This window comes from Gouania willdenowi, chromosome 16 (assembly GCF_900634775.1).
Source record: "Gouania willdenowi chromosome 16, fGouWil2.1, whole genome shotgun sequence".
Classification (NCBI taxonomy): domain Eukaryota; kingdom Metazoa; phylum Chordata; class Actinopteri; order Blenniiformes; family Gobiesocidae; genus Gouania; species Gouania willdenowi.
Window position 1 is genome coordinate 31,633,093 of NC_041059.1, and position 15,103 is coordinate 31,648,195.

A 15,103-nucleotide genomic window follows, 5' to 3' on the forward strand; every position below is an offset into this window, starting at 1 on the left:
CAGCGATATTGAAAGCTGCTTGTCATTGATGGAAGGGGCCGAGCTCTCAGAATTCTCTGATGGATTCCACCGTGATGAACTTTTAGAGTGGAGAGTTTGTCTCAAGAAAATGGCCAATTTATTGGGTTATTGATCAAATGACCAGGAACAATAGGGCTGGCAGTCATGTTGTGGCTAGCTCATCTGAAATTGTCTTCTCTTATCTCATTCGGCCCTCTCTGAGAACAGCCTGTCATGGTCTGTTTTTATTCTTCACTCTCCATGGGTGGATGTCGATTCGACGCTCTGACCTTTCCCCTACTTTCCATGAACACCTACGATCTGGCTCAGCTAACAAACTCTCGAGGTCATCTCAATGGCATTGCCGTCCCACGTCATCGGCTGGAGAACTATGACAGACTATAGTAGTCTCAGTAAACAGGTTAATCTCAAACACTGAACACTTCACTCCCATATTTACATACAAAACCTGTTTCTTCACCGTCTCCTCTGGACCCAAATGAACAGAGGGAGCAGCTCAGTGGTGCTGTGTGCACCTCTGCAGACGCTCCTGGTGAGCTGCGCGCACATCCCGAAAAGCGATTTTTGCCATTAGGGAGCCTTAGTGCTCTGCCCTGTGCAGTCCCTGAACAGCCGCTCCCTCTCTGTATATTTAGAGCTTTCTCATTATTACGGTCTGATCACTGAATGGACATTTATACCGTGCGGTAAACTTAGGCTATGGATAGACACGTAACCTTATACAGACATACTATTACTGATGATTTAAAGACATGGAGACTAATCATCTCATTAAAAAGTATGGGACACATTAAATACATAAGGCAGTGGCTCAGGTGGTCGTGGGTCGTCTTCTGATCGAGAGGTTGGGGGTTCGATCCCAGTACCTGACTATGTGTCGAAGTGTCCTTGGGCAAGACACTGAACCCTAAGTTGCTCCCAGTGGTCGACTAGCGCCTTGCATGGCAGTCCTGTCCCACTGGTGTGTGAATGTGAGAGTGATTGGGTGAATGAGCTGATATGTAAAGCGCTTTGAGACTGCTTCAGTGTGGTGATAAAGCGCTAAATAAAATCAAGTCCATTTACCATTTACCATATTGTCATTTGTATCAATTTAAAATCATTTTAACATTTACCATGAAATTCTGTTTAATTTCCTTTTAAAAATCATATTAAAGCAAACAGAAGTCTTTTTGACTCCTTTTAACTTTTGTAGATCTTTGGGTGTTTTAAAGCATCACTAAATTACTTATTTGAAAATGACGACATGGTGTCATTAGTGCCACGAACTGTGTTACTATGGTAACCAAGGTGTTTTCTTAGATTAAACCGCTGTTACAGTTAGAACCCGGCTTAACGGAGCTGGACTCTCAGGTTAGTTACACCCACAATTTTGTGGGCATTTAATTAAACTTCGAAATCCAGGTCAAACCTAATTATCCTCAAAGTGTAGATGTAAAACATCACATGAGCACTAGAGTTAAAATAACAGTCACAATTATAGTTATAAAATCACATTTATTGAACTTTTAATTTTGAAAAAATTAGCCCCTACACAAACTCATACTCGAAACACAAGCACATCTTTACCGTGCATCATTACAAATTTCAACTTAGATCACCTTGAAACCACTGCTTTTTCAGGCTTGGATGCTGACAGCTCAAGACAAGCTATTTGCTGTAGTGCTGGGTCAAAGTGAGTCCTTGAAACTTGTCAGTGAACAGCTGCAGTCGCATTCAGTGTGAGGGGTTAAGGTCAGTTGTGACTGGCCAGTTTAGGTTAGGTGAGTGGCGTCGTCAACCGCACCACGCCACCTACCTTCCTGCTGAAATCCCATTCAGGGCATTCTGGGAGGTCTGAATTGAGGAGCCCAACACTGTGCTCATGGCTGTGGGCTGCCCTGAAGAGCCGGTCAGTGGGCTGCCGTCTCCCTTCAAGATACCTGTGCACTTCCAGTTATCCATGTAGTTTGCTGCATAGAGAGATACATGATGAATTTTAAGTTGGTATTTTTAAAAGCTTGACTCATTCTAGTATTAATAAAGGTGACTGTTCCAATATTACAAAAAGTGTAAGCAAACTTATCACTGACCTAATGCCACTGTGCACCAATACAGTAGTACAGTACAGTAGTACAGGTTACCTTTCCAAAGGCGCACGCAACCGTCATCCCCAGATGAGGCCAGCAGGGTGCTGGTGATGTTCCAGCTTACACGCCACACCTGGGAGTTATGGTTGTCAAACTGAGCTACAATCTGCACCTCAAACTTGGTGGGGCCTGTAGATGTGCTTTCCTTCCTGACAGGAGAAGATAAAAAAAAAAGCATAAAAAAAAAAAATACTAGTAATCATGTTTAAATCCTTCAAATCCTAGTATTTGGGATGCATGTTGAGTTGAATAAGTTACAGCTTTGTTAAGGAAAGAACTATATGAGTCACCTGATGGGAACAAGCTTGAATAATCTGACATCTTTAGTTGCAATGGCGAGTATGTGGAAGGATCTTCCCAGATTTGGAGCAAATGCAATATCATGAACTGCATCAGTGACGGTCATCAGTGTCTCTGCTTTGGCATACTTCCTGTCAAAAATCAGCAAAATCAGAACAATTTCCATAAATTCATCATCAAGGTAGTAGACAAAGTAATACTCACCTTGTGTTTTCATTATACTCGTAGATCTGAACTTTACCAGAACATGTTACATTGATGTCGTCACTCCCCACAGCAAACATTGAAGGGTGGACTCGAGAGCTTTGTTGTAAAAACAAAACACATAATTACAAAAGAAAACCCTGCCTAGGCTTAGGGACTAATTGGAAGCTGGAGTCTAACCTGGAGGGGTTCCAGGAGAGGCAGCTGCAACTGAGCTTGCAGGAAATCTCATGCTGTAGAGACCACTGGCTGAGGTTCATTACGTCAGGAGCTTCATAGATTCTAACCACGCCATCCGCCGAGCAGGTAGTCAGCATCAGACCCATGTGCTTGGGTGCAAACTTAACATCTGTAACTGAGGTTCTGCTGTCCACTAGTGTGGTTCTTTTTATCTAAAACACAACGACCAACGCATTAGTCCAAACGAATTTTAAATCAGCAACCTCTGCCAGTCATGTGGTTAAAGCTACCAACCCAGTGGCTCAGGCCTCTCTGCTTGTCATTGGACTCTCCAACAATTTCTTCCCACACTGCAGCTGTTCGGTCAAATGAACAGGATGCTAGAACCTGGCCAAACTCGGGATGTGCCCAGGTGACTCTCCATACCGAGCCACTGTGTGTCTGTAGATGGAAGAAAATTATCTGTCTGATGTACAGTACTTAAGTATAGACAAAAGAAATGAAAGACAAACCTAAATAAGTGTTAACAAAATTGAATTTAGGACAGGATGATTCTACCGATTGTACTCATACAAATGCAGAGCTATGGTACATGTTAACAAGTCATCTCAACCGTTTGCACATCTGCTGGGGCTTACGCATATGTAGTGTATGTTTTTTACTTGGAGGGAACTGTTGTTCCTAGTGTGTGTTTCAGTTTGTTTACTGAATAAAAGGTCAATAAAAAAAAATAAACATGTTATTCAACTACAGCAGAGGATGTTTTGAAGATAGCCGCAAACTTCAAAGTACCGCCGAAGTTTGACGAGTCCAGGCCATACGAGTGTAGCAAAAATCAAGTCAGCATTTGGACACAGGTTATAGAACTTGACAAAAAGAGTCCACCAGAGACAGTTCAGTTTCAATAATAATGGACTATATTATTGACTCCTCGATGTTGTGTTAGCGTTTAAGTTTCTGGATATGGCTCGTCTTGATGACAAAAACAGAGCTTGCACTCACTGCTTGCACAGTTAAACTGCTCGTCAATGAAGTAGGTACTCAAACAGATCTTCGGGGGAAAAATGCCAGGCTCATTAAGTGGGGGATACAACTGAACATCATGTTGTTAACAAATGACTCCATGTCTTAAGCCAAGATTTTTATGACTGCAGCTACAGGGTCAGCGAGTCCAAATATGTGTAGTATGAATACAAAACACTAAATATATCTGGAATAAAATGACAAACGCAGTTCCAGAGTGTGAAATGGCTTATTGTTAGGGCTGGGCGATATATCGAATATACTCGATATATCGCAGCTTGTAGTCTGTGCGGTGTTGAAAATGACCATACCGTTAAACTCGCGGACTTTTTTTTTTTTTTTTTTTTTTTAAATATCTTAGTGGCATTATGCACAAAAGGTGCACTTAAATTTAGTGTTGTTTTGAAATGTCATCTTAATGACAACATGCACAAAAGGGCACTATTTGTTTTAAAATATTGTAGTGGCATTATGTACAAAAAGTGCACTTTAATTTTGTGTTTTGAAATGCCATGTGAGTTGCATCCTGCACTAATGTCTTGTTTTGAAATGTCTCTGTGACAATTTTGCACAGAACATGCACTTTCTGTTGACAATTTTATGTTTGAGCCACTTACTGTTTAATAAATACAGTTATGTCAACTTTGACTTAGTTGTGATATCCCCTTTTTTGCATGAAAGTTTAAAATTGGCATATATTAATGCAGTATGATCAAGAATGTTTTAATGTAGACATATAGAATCATCATACTGGTGTGATTTTGTGCATCAAAGTGTTAATTCAAGGGTAATGCAAAATATCGAGATATATATCGTGTATCGTGACATGGCCTAAAAATATCGCGGTATTTATAAAAGGCCATATCGCCCAGCCCTACTTATTGTATCATACTGCAATATAATCACAAATGCCATTAATCGTTCAGCATTAATGTCAAAGAAAACGAGCACCATGTCAAAACTAAATTTTTTAAAAAAACTGCTGACTCTAAAACAATTCTTGGCTGCAATACATGACTGCAAAGGCCGACCATTACAATGTTTTGTATAAGCACTAGGGGTGTGACGAGATCTTGTGGCACAAGATCTCGCAAGATTAAACTTGTCGAGATTTCTTTGATATGGTTTTGCACATAATATTGTTTGAACTTGGAAGAAAGAAAGAAATATATTATTTTATTTCAACTTTTCATAAATTTTAGTTTTTGTTTCAATTTGTGGAAGAAGTAGTTTATTAAAAGCTCATGCTTACATCATGCATATAAAGAGTTATAATAAAACATTTTAAAATGCATGTGCAAAAGTGTGTTGGTCCAGTCATATATTTTGTCATTGTAGTTTTCTTAAAATCTCGTCTCGTTTTCGTGAACCCAATATTGTGTCGCGTCTCGTGAGCCGAGTGTATCGTCACACCCCTAATGGGCACTGAAAAGTGTTTCAGGACTTACCTTCCAGCTGGCTGTGCAGTGCCAGTCTCCGTTCTCACTTTTATCCCAGACCTGAGCAGGGACAGCAAAGAACCAATAAACTTTGAAAAAAAAACAAACCCCAAAACATTTAATTCTCAACATTGCTAACGTGTGCAATTAAGACACTAGAACTTAATCTTATGATTTGACTGAATGATTGTTATTGCTGTCCGATAGGTATAAGCCTTTTCACACTCTGGAAGTGCGCATGCGTGACCGGCGGGGGAGTCATAAGTCAAGAGGGATATAAATGTAAACACTAGCGAAGGGCGATATGGACTTAAAAAAAATATCCCGATAATATCTGGTATTTATCACGATTACGATAAACATCACGATAAATAAAAAAACTATAAATAAATAAAACAATTCCTAACTTAAAGTGTAAACAAGCTCCTTCAAACACAAATACATTTGAATACATCAACACTAGACACATTAAAAAAGGCTACAATAACTGCTGACTTCATAGTGGTTGCGGATCACTCTATTAGTGTTATTGTATGTTATTCATTTATTTACTCACTTAAAATGAAATTATTTTCTAAAACAAAAGCACATGAAAAACAAAATTAACTCCATCAGTGTTTTACTTATGAGTTGCATAAAGTTATGGTTAAAAAATATATCTCGATTTCCTATAATTAACCCAGATCAAGCTGATGATTTAATCATTCAGTGTATTTTGGTGTAATAATCTCAATAGTAAAAGTCTAATGGGACCAGCTTTGTCTTGTGAACACATGATAATATAATTAAAAAATATTGCGTTTCACAAATTGGGATGGATGAATAGTTATTTATGCTAACATTTATTTCACACATGTGACATGTTTAGCTTTTATCCTTCCATACAAGTGTTAAATCTGACCATAAACAGATCGGTGGCTCTCTGTGGCTTTTAGACTGTAAGACATGTTCTTTAAATCTTTTACTTGGTCTATTCCATATATGGAGAGGTTAGCATTAGTTCTTAACCCAGTCCGTTGTGTCGGTGTGTTAGCTTAGCATAGTTAGCTTTAGTTAAGTTTCCAGTTCACAATCGTTGCTGCGGGTTCATCTCTGTCCCCGTATTTGTGGAACTTTGGGTGGATCTGACAGATGAACTTGGATTGGTTCACTTTGTTGAATAGTTATCTGGTCTTAACCAAGTAGCGGCCCATGATGTATCACAGTTCGGCTGCTTCTGGTAGCCAAACAAGCACCGCCGTCTGTTTGTGGTGTGAGGTCTGAGGGGCGGGGGCAGTGGTGGTGCACACCGCAGCTGCTTCGCTGCGGCACTTCCGTGAACAGCGTTCTGCTCCAGAGAATAAGTTGTTGACAACAAACAGGCAGTTTTGGCCCATGCAACAAGGTTTTTAGGGGCATTCCTGGCTAAATTGAGGGACAAACGGCCCGTGGCCCTCGCTAATTTCCGACATGGGAATTTATCGTTTATATCGTGGGATGACATATTCTTACCGGCAAGAATATTTTTGACGATAAATCAAACCAAAATCGCACATTCCTAGTAAACGCGACACTGTTTGTGCTATGCGCTGAGATTTTCAGCAGAGTTTTTGTACAATAAATGTAGGCCTAATCTATCTGACATTCCAATATATTGCAAGAGCAACACTCGGACTGTAGTCACTCACTTAAACCGGCTTTCAACGAACAAGTTTCAATGAGTATTTGCCCTTTTATGTGTAATGGGCGAGGAGTCGCAAAAAAAGAAATGAAAAAAAAGTGTTTGGCATAATCTATGGTTAGCTGAATGTGTGAATAAAATGTATAAATATAAATTAAATATCAAATTGTTTAATATTATGAATTATAACTAAACATGTTAATGGTATCGGTACTGTGAGATGGTGAAAATACACAGAACAGAATATACTATATCACCCATTTCTTGACTTGGTCTAATCTTGATGTGTTCATGACTAATAATTGATCCATATCATAGGGCCCTATAAAATCCACGTTAATGAAATCGCGGACGGAATCACAGAATCGACTAATGAAACAGTTAACCGCGAAAATGGACAAAATCGGCATGAAACGCCATTACCGTGAGGCAAGGAACATTTTTTTTCAATGGGGAAATGTTTCCGGGGACTGCTCTCTCCCTCCTGTTCTGGTTGCATTAAACTAATCTTAAACCACCACAAACACCCTCTAAAAAGCAACGCAAATCATCACTGGCTCCTAACTACAGCCTCCAGTGCCCGTTTAACTTTGCTGTGCCTGTAAAGTTCTGCCCGTTTTTCGTGTAGCGCAGCAGTGCTCCGGGAGAACGTGATCAGCTTTAATCATTTTCCCCTGCTCAGTGTTCGAACTGTTGTGCCTAAGAATGACTCAGTCAGTGTCGTCTTTTGGTTTTTTTAATTCCAGCCTCGTAGGTACACATTCACAGTGAGCAAGGTACCTCAACTGTAACCGTTTCTGTGGGAACTTCAAAATTAAAGTCGGTTGGAGCAACGTTATTAGAATGTTACATTCTAACATCTCATCATAGCTACAGAAGATGGGATAAATTAAATTAGGTTAATTAAAACTGAGTTGATCAAAACTTAATCAATAAACCTGCTCAGATTCAGTAAACCATTGATCCCTGAGAGGAAATTGGGTGACATTAATGCTGTTCTTATATGACATTTAAATAATTAAAAAGAAACAGTCAGAATAATCCATGTCACTACAACCTACAGTATATCTACCTTTTAATTGTATATTACTTTATTTTTTACATACATTTGTGTTTATTTATGCGTTTTTTAATTTATGAGTATTTCCTCACAGGAGCTAAAGACTAATATTAAAAAAATAAAAATAAAACTGACTTTATAGTGCCCTATCACAAACTGTACACAAATGTACTGTACATGTATATAATCTAGCCATTATATGACACCTGGGATGTGGACCAGGCAGGTATTACAGTATGAGTTCTCAATTAAATAACAATACAGTTAAGTCAATTAACTACTGGCAAATAATATATAATTTCTGTAGTGAGCCTATTTGCTATGGTAACCTAGAAACCTGTGTATGTGTTTGACAAACACTGAAATTATGTTTTTAGCAGCTGAGAAAATTAATTTATCTTGGGCTTTATAAAGTATTTCTATTCTATATCAAAATATTGTGCTGCTGACATTATAATATTCACAGTGATGATCAGATACAGTGTTTAAAATCTACAACACTTCAGAGCAGAGGCACTGAGACGTACCTCAATATTTAATGCAACAATTTCTCAAATTTAAAGCTTTTAAGGCCTTAAATTTGGCTCCATCAACTTTAATACCTTACCTTTTTTATGATTCAAAGTAGGGACGCACCGAATATTTGGCCACCGAATATATTCGGCCAAGCATTTATATTTTATTCCGCCTCAAATTTTCATTTTGGTGCAACCCTAATTTAAAGAAAGTTTGGTTTGTGTGTGCATGCCTGCCGTGTGTGCTTTCAATCACACCGCTTACGTCTCCTCCACTGGCGGACACCGCTGGTATGAGGCTCTGCTGCTACATAGGTCGCTGGTGTAGCACGCTGTAGCAATCCGAAGCTAGAGTTGCTGCATCCACCGGACTATCACTGTTTGATTTACCTAAATCAAAGATTGCCTGGCGGTCGTAAACTATTTTTGAGTAATTACGCAGCAGGTTCACTGAGAAATTATTACAACTGATTGAGTTATCTGCTGTTTTATATCCGTTGCTAATGCTAAGCTCTACAGCCACAGCCAACAGGTACGTAGCCAAATACACATGCATATGTCAGTATATCGAGGCCGGAAAACTTTCGCGTTCATTTCCATTTATTTTCCGGTTAATTTATCTATTTATTGACAATTGGCCCAGACCTAAATTAGAGCTACATTACTTTGTTTCAGCGACCCTTGTTGAAACAGCATGTGGATGCTTTCGGTTCAAATGCCGAATCATTGAAGTCGTACTGCTGTGGTATGCCAGGTATTGTTTCCTGTAAACACACCTTGTTCTCTTTATTTTTGAGGATATAATGATTCCAGACTTTTGACGTTCACTGTCGCTTACTCTCCGCCATGGCGCCAACTAAATGCAGAATGTTTGTCGCACATTGATGACGCACTAGTGGTATGCGGTCCCTACGCTTAAAGTGCACGTCATAGGAATGGAACGATGCTTCGAGGCACCATATTTGCCTCGAGGAATTTTTGTAATCGAGTTTATCGAGGAACTCGATGAATTGTTTCAGCCCTAATGGACAGGTCATTTCATTTGCACATTTTCTGTGTAGTCTTGCCCCTTCTTGTTGCATGTGTATTCTTGTCATTATTGGTGTTTTTTTTAATACACTCTACACTCTTTGCAGTTTATACTATACTTAAATTATACTTTATTAAACCCCTTGGTGTTTAATGAAGTATTTTTTGATTCTGATTAATTGAAACAGCACTGATCAACCGATTATGTTTACAAAATTTGACTATAACCTAAGACACTGTTGAAACGTCAGGCAAAACCGGAATTTTCAGCTCATGTGCATGCGCAGTTCCAGAGTGTGAAAAGGCTTATGCGGAAGAACTGAACCAAAGAAAGAGAGTGTGAAAAGGAGTAATGTCAGAGCTGCCAAGCCTCACGCTTTGAGTGTGACAGTCACGCAATTTGGCCCGTTCTCACACCACACTTGACATTTCTCATGCTTATATTTTCCCTTTCATTACTCTTTTTATTTTTTTCATGATAATGAACTTTGGTCCTCACGGCTTTCTGTAGCTGGAGTAACTCTGATTGACAGACCAAGATAACCAATCCCAGACCAATCCATGTCTCCTTGTGCCTAAATCTAACCAACCACAGAAGGCATCACACAATAATGAACCAATCAGAAGTTGCTTCGTAAGGCGGATCTCAAATGAGCTGGTCTCTAATGACACCTCATGCACCAAGTCGTCGACATGCATTCAGAAATAAAGTGTTTCTAGAGAACTGACACCGTCTGAGATGGTATGTAACTAACCAATTTTGTTCACTGTTTATATTGCTGTGTGCGTGTGTGTTATAGTGTTAGTTTACTCTTCTAAAAAACTAACACTGCATGTGTTTTTCTACTCTAACTAACTCTCTGTGTAGCACAGCTGCTGCTGAGGGAATTCTTAAAGGGACAGTCTCCTGAATGTAATTTACTTTAAAAACTACTTTCAGCAACTCAGAGCTGCCCTGAAAAAGCAACACTACATAGTTTAATCACATTTCAGCCTTAATGAAGGAAAAAGTGACTAGTGATTAATAATAGGGTCTTTGTGGCTCCACTGACTTTGACCCATTCATTGTTTTTCTTTATAGAAAAAAAATAAATGTTTTATATCGGCTATTGCCATTTTGAGGAAAAATATAGAGATATGAATATTGGTCCATATCACCCAGGCCTAATGTAACCAAAGCACTAACGTTTTATCTTGTAAAGGATATGATTGTCCAAACTGTGTGAAATGAGGGGTTCTAACACTGTTTAAAGTAGGATTTTATGAATATGAGCGTGTTACCTCAAAAATAGAAATCACTAGACTGATCTGCTGCCTTGTTATGTAGCAAGTGTTGCTAATGCGAAACCACTTTAGTTAAAGTAAATGACTATGTGACTATAAGAACATGTCAGCCCTTTTGTTTGAAGTTAATTGTACTTGGAACCAGTTTGATAAATAGCTTACTTACAATTTAACATTACCTTAAATTAATTAAAACTCTTATTCAGGTACTACCAGTGTTATGAACACTGCTAGTAGGGAGAGCCGCTGGCATGGAGGTGAGGACATCAGTCTTAAGGTGGAAATCAATGTTAAAACAGGACAAAGCCATGTTAAAAAAGGCCACTTTTTTTTCGTCGGTGTTATAGTTTAAGTGGCGACGATTTTAGCTGACGGCCGACTTCCGGTAGCTTGGCTTGTTGACGCAGCAATGGCAGTTGTGTTCAAAAAGGACCAGGGTGCTTAGCTGCCCGCGTTGATGGCGGGTAGCTTTTATTTATGCTGTACAACTGTTTAAAGTGTATATAAAGTGTAATATGTGATTGTGTGCGGACTCGTTACATGTATAAAACCGAACTTCTCGGTGCAAAGTGGACTCACCACGTCTGTTGTAAACAGGAAGTTACGTGTCTCGCACTTCTTCATCCCTATGTGTTTTTACAAAATCTACTGTCTGTATAATATGATGAAACAAAACAATGAACACGTATATGATCTGTGTCATACAAATAAATAAACAGAGTCGCTTCCACTGGGGATCGATCATGCGTCAATGAGAAAAAATCTAATCTATACGTCTGCTGCATTAACCGCTCGGCCATTGATCAGCTTGCAGCGCATGGTTCTAATCTCTACATACCGTTTTTAATCGGAGGTTGCAGGAGAATTGCACTGTTTTCATGTCAACTTGTGACCGCGTTTACCTGAATTTACACACAGAGAAGCTATCTCCATCATTGTTTTTGTTCACAAATTACTGTAAGAACATTTTTTCAAACAATCTGTGGAGCCGAACTTCAGCGCGGTGCCTTCACAGTCCAGAACTATGACTTTGTTTGGGTTCAGATTAACTGGCGATATATGGCATTAAATACATATATAATGTCTATGCTTCCAAAGGTCGCAACATACCACAGGTTACATCTGGATCACAGGTATTGTATAGAAAATAATAACAAGACTGTTTACTGTCACTGTGGAGTGAATAACACGTACATCTGACTAAACATGATTATAAGATGTGATTTGATTGATCTACTTGAACGTGGTAAAAGTTAAGTAAGTGAAATTACATAATCAGAAGTCCTTTCTTTATCCCAGGGGGAAATCACTTGCGTTACAGCCGCTCAAGAAAAATTACAAATATAAATAAACGTTAAACAAGAAAGAACACACGTTAAAAAGTACATTAAAAAAATAAGGATTTGATACACACACACACACATTACAGTAGTAAAACATGAAGTAGAATAAATAACAATAATACAGATATTTACTACAATCAAAGGTGTCAGGTAAAGTGATGAACTGTAAAGTCATAGTTGTGAACTGTGAAGGCACTACGGAAAGAAAAGGCGTTTGAGTAAAGAGAGACAGGGACCTCGCATTGATACCTTTCTGCGAAAGGGATCAAATCAGTCGAGTGAAGCACAGCAACTGGACACAAACCATAGCTTGCAGTGCATCAGCAACAATAAAAACTCAAGCACAGAATCAGTGGTGGAGCAAACATCAGTTGTGGAACCCACCCAACCTTCCAGACCTGCAATTGAAAGGAGGCTCCCAGGGTGCAGACTGCATGTGAAGTGGCCCGGTGCTGCTGACAAGAAGCTGTGGGAAAGGTGAATATTGACCTGACACAGACCCTTGAGCAACTTCGATGCACAGTGGAAAAAATGTTGGAGAAAATGGGAGACATCATCTACCAATATGGGGCAGAACGGTTTGGGGTTAAAGAGGTTAAAGATGCTAAAAAGGTTACAACCCCACCAATTTTTAGGAGGCAGCAGGAGATTAAGCGTCACATTCAAGAAAGGACACAGCTCAGGAAACTATGGAAGAAAGACTCTATAGTGAAAAAGGAGGGCATAAATGCTCTCCAAGCTGACATTAAAACCCATTTGGCATCCCTCCGCAAAGCAGAGAATTTAAGGAACCGAAGGAGAAAGAAAGAACATACACAAACAGTTCTCCAAGGATCCCTTCAAATTCCTTAAAACTCTGTTCCCCAAGGAAAAAAGTGGTGCCCCATAAACAACATGAGACGAACTGGAGGAGCACTTGAGAACAACATACTCTGATCCAAGGCACTACAAACATCTGGCCATCCCTTCAGACATCCCACCAATCGACCCCCCAGACAATCAATTTGAGATTGGCCCTCCAACCTGGAAGGAGGTGTAAAGCATAGCCCATCGGGCAAGAACAGCATCAGCCCCTGGGCCAAATGGAATCCCATACAAAGTATACAAGAACGCTCCAGATGTCTTGAGATTTCTCTGGAAACTCATGAGAACAGTACGGCAGAAGAAGATGATACCCAAAGTGTGGTGTAGGGCAGGTGGAGTCTTGATCCCGAAGGAGAAAGATGCAAAGAACATCAGCCATTTCCGCCCAATCTCCCTATTTAATGTGGAGGGTAAAGTGTTCTTTAGCGTCATTGCCCAGAGGATGGCCGAGTACCTACAAAGAAATGAGTACATTGATACAACTGTACAGAAAGCACTCTAGCATGATCTGGCACCAGATCCAAGTGGCAAAGCTGGAGAAAAAGGATCTCCATGTCATCTTCCTGGATCTCGCTAACGCCTTCAGGGGGCACAAACTGATGTTTTCTCAGCCTGTAAAAGCTGTTTTAGGCCATTATAGAGAATTAGGTTGTTCTTTTAAAGTTTCCAGATGCCCCCCTGAAGTTCCGCTCCACAAATTGTTTGAAAAATTTTCTTAGAATGATTTGTGAACAAAAACAATGATGGAGATAGCTTATGTGTGTAAATTCAGGTAAACGCGGTCAAGTTAACAAAGAAACGTGCAATTCCCCTGGGATCTGATCAATGCCCGACACGTAAATGTTAGATTTTTTTTACTCCCTGACGCTGGATCGATCCCCAGTGGAAGCGACTCGACTGTTTATTTATTAGTATGACACGTATATGATATACGTGTTCATTGTTTCATCACATTTTACAGACTGTAGGTTTTGTAAAAACACATAGGGATGAAGTGCGCGACACGTAACTTCCTGTTTACAACAGCCGTGGTGAGTCCACTTTGCACCGAGAAGTGCAAGCCGCAAACACAATCACATATAAACACTTTAAACAGTTGTACAACGTAAATAAAAGCTACCCGGCATCAACGCGGGCAGCTAAGCACCCTGGTCCTTTTTGAACACATCCGCTATTGCTGCGGCAACAAGCCATGCTACCGGAAGTCGGTCGCCAGTTAAAACGGTCGCCACTTAAACTATAACACCGGAACTTATCAGGTCACTTAAGTCTCACTCTTGTCATTTTCTGAAAACTTGGCCGCCCTAATTATTGTTGTATCCGCATTTGGACCGTGTGGAGGCCCCTGAGATAAACCTACATATAACAGCTGCCCATAGCAAAAGCCGACGCTAACTTAGCTCATTCGCTCTTTCAACATATGTGACAAACAGCCACAATTAACGCCACTAATCCGAGCTGAATGTGGCTGCAAGAAATGGGTTAGCAACAAATGAAAAGTACATAGGAGTGGCTGTAAACGCGAATAGAATAAACAATGCCACCAGGCTAACCGCTTAAGAGTAGCTTACCTTGACGCTTTGGTCACTGGAACAGGTTGCCATTCTCCGGCCGTGAAAATCATATGAGACATCGTGAATAAGATCCTTATGATCAGCTGTAATACTGCGCGCTACAAACATGGTTTGAAGTTAAAAGTACACCACGCCAGCACATCTAGCTCCAACAGCTAATGGCTTGCTTGCGCGTGTGTTGTTGTTCTTCTTTTTGGGTTTTATGGTAGTTGGCAAACTAAAAGTGCTTTACCGCCACCTACTGTTTCTAAGTGGATCATAGTAAGAGGACCATAATTTGCAAAAGGAGTTAAATAATAGTAAAATCAATAATTATCTCCTCCATTAGACCCCCAGAAAATCACCACAAGCAAGCAGTGTATCTCCAGGAGTCCACCCTGACTCTACACTTTCACTCCACTAACTTTGCCTTCATTCTCCAACATATTTTTCACCTCCTCCCATGACAGCTCCTTCATGTTCAAAAATGTCTCTGCCT

The 15,103-nt window shown here is 39.8% G+C and overlaps 1 protein-coding gene across 2 annotated transcripts; it reads right to left on the reverse strand.

Annotated features, from left to right (window-relative positions):
- Positions 1–1,498: 1,498 nt before the first annotated feature.
- On the reverse strand, positions 1,499–14,837 carry seh1l (SEH1-like (S. cerevisiae)). 2 transcript variants are annotated; one of them, XM_028471740.1, is made up of 8 exons: positions 14,623–14,837; positions 5,306–5,356; positions 3,129–3,275; positions 2,835–3,046; positions 2,655–2,753; positions 2,441–2,581; positions 2,145–2,299; positions 1,499–1,973 (listed from the first exon to the last, which is right to left on the reverse strand). In XM_028471740.1, exons 1-8 carry the CDS (start codon positions 14,731–14,733, stop codon positions 1,816–1,818), a joined length of 1,074 nt encoding a protein of 357 aa, XP_028327541.1. In that variant the 5' UTR covers positions 14,734–14,837; the 3' UTR covers positions 1,499–1,815. The 2 variants fall into 2 exon arrangements, with proteins under 2 accessions (XP_028327541.1, XP_028327542.1); XM_028471741.1 differs by lacking the exon at positions 5,306–5,356.
- Between the last annotated feature and the right edge of the window lie 266 nt (positions 14,838–15,103).

What these genes read in the sequence shown, in the direction of transcription:
- seh1l (XM_028471740.1), bottom strand. Translation starts at nt 14,733, where the DNA reads ATGTTTGTAGCGCGCAGTATTACAGCTGATCATAAGGATCTTATTCAC. An exon ending in TTCAAGCTTGTTCCCATCAG is followed by an intron (nt 2,300 to 2,440) that starts GTGACTCATATA and finishes TTCTCCTGTCAG; the next exon opens with GAAGGAAAGCACATCTACAG. An exon ending in TTGCGTGCGCCTTTGGAAAG is followed by an intron (nt 1,974 to 2,144) that starts GTAACCTGTACT and finishes CTCTCTATGCAG; the next exon opens with CAAACTACATGGATAACTGG.